General features: G+C 34.3%; 1 protein-coding gene across 1 annotated transcript in view; it reads left to right on the top strand.

Annotated features, from left to right (window-relative positions):
- Positions 1 to 5,404, top strand: part of LOC106472485 (alkyldihydroxyacetonephosphate synthase, peroxisomal-like) — a 43,716-nt gene that overhangs the window by 35,273 nt on the left and 3,039 nt on the right. Inside the window, exons 16-18 of the mRNA XM_013933139.2 lie at positions 778 to 839; positions 2,040 to 2,229; positions 3,574 to 3,631. Coding sequence (XP_013788593.1) covers positions 778 to 839; positions 2,040 to 2,229; positions 3,574 to 3,631 — 310 coding nt within the window. The remainder of the gene's footprint in view (positions 1 to 777; positions 840 to 2,039; positions 2,230 to 3,573; positions 3,632 to 5,404) is intronic.

The following is a 5,404-nucleotide window of genomic DNA, read 5'->3' as shown; positions in this document are numbered from 1 at the left end:
TGGCAGAACCCATTTAATGTTTGTATTTTGTTAGCAGTTAACAGTTCAGTCAATCTGGAGCATTTTTATCTTAAGATAATTTAATAATAAGTTAATGCTGGTTTTTTTCCCCAGTATTCTGATGTTTTATCCTGTGTTTTTTGGATATATACTGCTACAAAAAAAAATAATAAAATTATTTTTTTATACATGGATGCTATTGGAAATGATAAATTATTTGTATGATTTAAATGAATACATACCATTTACTTACCTACTAAAATATAAGTGGGCCCCGGCATGGCCAGGTGGTTAGGGCGCTCGACTCGTAATCTGAGGGTCGCGGGTTCAAATCCCCGTCACACCAAACATGCCAACCTCCGCCTTTGTCTGGTCCCAAGTCCAGGATGAGAAAGGAGGAGGGTTGGGTGCGGGGCTAGCAACTCCACCCCGTAAAAAACAACCTGCTACAAGTAACTGGAACAACAACTTTCCGTTGGTGAGGTGTTGTTACGGTCCTATGCTCCACTGGGAGTTTACAGGAATAAAAAAAAAATATAAGTGAAATCTTTGGTTAATTAACTAAAAAACTTCCTAAAACAGGCTGTAATAACTTTGTTGTTTTTTTTTAAATCCAGGTATATGCTATTTATCTTTAATTCAGGTTTATTTTATTTAAAATGTAAAAGATTGAAGTATAAGCCATTGGTATTTTTCAAATTCTTCAGATACATTGTTAATGAGCAATATTATATATGATATTAAAGAAAGTAATAAACTTATATTTTTTGTGTGTAGGATCTTGGATTAGATTATGGGGTTGTAGCAGAATCATTTGAAACTTCAGTCCCTTGGAACAGGTAATCGGAACCCAAAACATCATGGTTTTTTTATTTAGTGTGCGTGATAGTATTCTTGGTCTTAAAAGAAATTTTGTTGGTAAAATCAGACAATAGTACTCTTAGAGTCTTCTGGTATGAATAATTGATACAGTAGTTACTTTGCTTAGCTATTCACTTGACCGGGTTTGTTCTCTTAAGACAGTAATTGTAATAAAATCCACTTTTAAAAAGCTGGAAAAAAAATGCTAGCATATAAAGACTTTAGAAATTTTAGGGGAAACCTTACGATTTGATCAGATTATGAAGCATGAAGAAAAAAATTTGATTTTGACTTTTCACTGGCATTCATTTGTGAAATTCATAAAAATTAGTTTTAAAAATTTGAGAAAAATGTTATTATTTTTTTAGGGAATTGCTTTTAAAATGCTATTAAATTAGAAAATCCTTAAATAGTTTACAATCTAACAAAGGCCAGAGTTATAGCTTATGTACAAGCCGATTAGGACTAGGGATACAGTTTATGTAGAAATCATTCAAGGTCATTTATGTATGCTTTACCTGTAAGCCAGTCAGGGCCTGGTGTATATTTTATCTGTAAGTCAGTTGGGACCAGAAACATAGTTTATCCATAAGCCATTCGGGGCCTGGTGCACGGTTTACCTGTAAGCCATTCGGGGCCTGGTGCACGGTTTACCTGTAAGCCATTCGGGGCCTGGTGCACGGTTTACCTGTAAGCCAATCGGGGCCTGGTGCACGGTTTACCTGTTAGCCAGTCGGGGCCTGGTGCACGGTTTACCTGTTAGCCAGTCGGGGCCTGGTGCACGGTTTACCTGTTAGCCAATCGGGGCCTGGTGCACGGTTTAACTGTAAGCCATTCGGGGCCCGGTGCACGGTTTAACTGTAAGCCAGTCGGGGCCCGGTGCACGGTTTAACTGTAAGCCATTCGGGGCCCGGTGCACGGTTTACCTGTTAGCCAGTCGGGGCCCGGTGCACGGTTTACCTGTTAGCCAGTCGGGGCCCGGTGCACGGTTTACCTGTTAGCCAGTCGGGGCCCGGTGCACGGTTTACCTGTTAGCCAGTCGGGGCCTGTTGCACGGTTTACCTGTTAGCCAATCAGAACCTGGTGCACGGACCAGAATACATTTTGTTGCATTGTTTTAATATATTGTAAGGAGAATGTTAACAAGATTTCCACATTATGTTTTCCACTCCTTTTAGGGTGATTGATCTATGTCGTAATGTGAAGGATAGAATCAGAAGAGAAGTTGAAAACCATGGAATTCGGCTACCCCCACTAATCACATGCAGGGTTACTCAGACCTATGATGCTGGAGCGTGTGTTTACTTTTATTTTGCCTTTAATTACAGCGGTGTTCCTGACCCTGTCCACTGTTACGAAGAGATTGAGGTTAGATAAATTGGTCATTGTAAATGATCTGTGTTGAAGAGTAAATGTAGAAGGGTGGTACAAACTGTAAAAGAATTGTTTCTCATTATCAAGAAATCATATAATATGCTTTAGTAGTACTTGTTTTTTTACTTCTCTTAGATTGTTACACATAATGTTTGTTTTTACTTCTCGTAGATTGTTACACAATGTTTCTTTTTGTATTTCTCATAGATTGTTATACATTAATTGTTTTTTTTTACTTCTCGTATACTGTTATACATAATGTTTGTTTTTATACTTCTCGTAGATTGTTACACATAATGTTTGTTTTTACTTCTCGTAGATTGTTACACATAATGTTTGTTTTTACTTCTCTTAGATTGTTACACATAATGTTTGTTTTTACTTCTCGTAGATTGTTACACAATGTTTCTTTTTGTATTTCTCATAGATTGTTACACATAATGTTTGTTTTTACTTCTCTTAGATTGTTACACATAATGTTTGTTTTTACTTCTCGTAGATTGTTACACATAATGTTTGTTTTTACTTCTCGTAGATTGTTATACATAATGTTTCTTTTTTTACTTCTCGTATACTGTTATACGTAATGTTTTTTTTACTTCTCGTATACTGTTATACATAATGTTTGCTTTTTTACATCTCGTATACTGTTATACATAATGTTTGCTTTTTTACATCTCGTATACTGTTATACATAATTGTTTTTTTTACTTCTCGTATACTGTTATACATAATGTTTGTTTTTTTACTTCTCGTAGATTGTTACACATAATGTTTCTTTTTTTACTTCTCGTAGATTGTCACATAATGTTGTTTTATTTTTTACTTCTCGTAGATTGTTACACATAATGTTTCTTTTTTACTTCTCGTAGATTGTTACACATAATGTTTGTTTTATTTTTTTTACTTCTCGTAGATTGTTTGTTATATGTATTCCTTTGTTTGTTTGAAGTAAGCTTGTTATTATATTTCTACCTGTCATACTTCAGACAGTTTTGAGTTTATGAAGTTAGTAAACTTCACAAATCAACTAATTACAAAGTCCACACTTATGATTCCAGCCTTTATTAAAATATGTATGTGTGAGAAAATCATCTCATGTTAAAGTATAAGTTATAAACACTGTCTAAAATAAATATAAAAAATATTTGTAACTAATATCATTACTTAGTGTTACATTGGTCACTTAAACAAGTTCGTGAAGGTTTGTTAATAAAAGATTGGTAATATCGTACATTTAAATATTAAGTAAAAAATTGGGTGATACATTTTATGTGAGTTATACTAAAGTTAAATATGTTTGTGATAAGATGTTTAAAAGATTTTCTTTTCGTGCAGTCAGCGGCCAGGGATGAGATCATTGCTACTGGCGGCAGTATTTCACACCATCATGGAGGTGAGTGTGCAGCTCTGCCTTGTGGGTGTGATTTGCATTGACTTATGATATGTACTGGATTGAAAGCCAAAGTTTTTACACACTGTAATAAGTATAAGACAGTTTGAAGGCACCATCAAAGCAACAAAATAGTTTATTGTCAAACCAGAGATATGTAACACACAAAGCACAGATATCGAACAAAATAGTTTATTGTCAAACCAGAGATATGTAACACACAAAGCACAGATATCGAACAAACAGTTTAGTTTCTCTGAAAGTGGAGATATTAATCACTTAATCTACTCGGTGAAATACTGGATGACATCATCAAGTGTAACAAAGAGAGCTACTTTTTAATGTCAAGACCACAATGAAGTTATTATGTGATGTGACCAGTTAGGTCTTTTACCCACATAAGCAAGGAGACATCTGTATATCCTATGTTTCTTACGCCTTCTTTCCATCGGTTAGAACTGTACCACTTCCTCTATTTCTGGTCGATACACTCATACATATTTTATTTTATTAAGACATATTTGGCACAAATACCTTTTCACAACTCCAACAGATAGGCATGAGACTTGTGATTTTTACAGTGGAGTGGGGTGAAAATTCACAAAGTTGAGGCCTGTCATTCTTTTATCTTTTAACAAATGTAGATAATACTGTGCAGAACAATATCTTGCAATAGCCTCCAAAGACTGAAGAAAACGACAGCTTTGGGATATGTGCCCTTCTTGTGATTTTACAACCGTAAAAATATTCCACAGATTTAGCGGTAAATGGCCTGCCATACTTATTTCAGCCAAAATAAATGAGACTTTGTACAAATAAGTTATTGAAAAGTTGTGTACCTATGCTACAAAGATGAAACAATGCTACTTTTGATGATCTGAGGATGGTTTGACTTGAATTACTATTCTGTAAACTATTATTTCGTAGCTAAGCAGTGAATTTGATGAGGTTATGTCTATAGGTCAGATACAAAAACTACTGCTGTAGAATCACCATTACTAACTTTTCTACTTGAATATTTAGTAGACTTTTGAAATAAATATTTTTTCATGTCTGTATTTTATTTTTAGCCACAGCATAGCAGATCATAGAATGGAAAATTTGAGGGTAGGTTGGTAGAGATCTTGATGAGTAATAAATCGAATCGGGTGTACGTGCGCCCCATACTTGGTATTGCTGGTGCACAAAAATATTGCTAATAAAAAAGAAAAAATGGTCACATAGATTAATTTACTCTAGCTCCGCCTAAAAGAATTTCAAGCACCACAGCTATTGAGGATTCCCTCTTGTTCATACCTAAGCAATAGAGTAAGGGGACTAGTTTAAAAAAAAATTTCTTTTTTAGTAGTAATCCTAAAATTGAAAGTAGTCACGTATACATGAAAAACCTTGAGAATTACTTTGAAGTGTTATGAACATGTAAAAATAGTTTATACAAACCTGTTCATGCAAGGTTTCGTGTTGTAAGTTTTGTGTTCAATACAATTTCTATCCAGGTGCTACTAAACAGGAAACTAAATAAATAAGGCACAAAACGTATATATCACTTGAACAAATATACTTTTTGCCTTACATTGAGTATATTACAGTAAGAAAACTTTTTCAAACGATAATAATGAGAGGTAACTTTACCAATGTTTTATATATACACACACACACACAAGCATGTAATGGATATAAACATATTGGATAACATGAGACATAACAAAAGGTACTGTGACGAACTGATAAAATGGCTTAATTTTTGGTGTAATGAGCCATTTTGATGGTTTCTTG

This window comes from Limulus polyphemus, unplaced genomic scaffold, assembly GCF_000517525.1.
Source record: "Limulus polyphemus unplaced genomic scaffold, Limulus_polyphemus-2.1.2 Scaffold5374, whole genome shotgun sequence".
NCBI classification, from domain to species: domain Eukaryota; kingdom Metazoa; phylum Arthropoda; class Merostomata; order Xiphosura; family Limulidae; genus Limulus; species Limulus polyphemus.
Note: the sequence above shows the minus strand (reverse complement) of the source record. Positions and strands in the feature narration are given on the sequence as shown.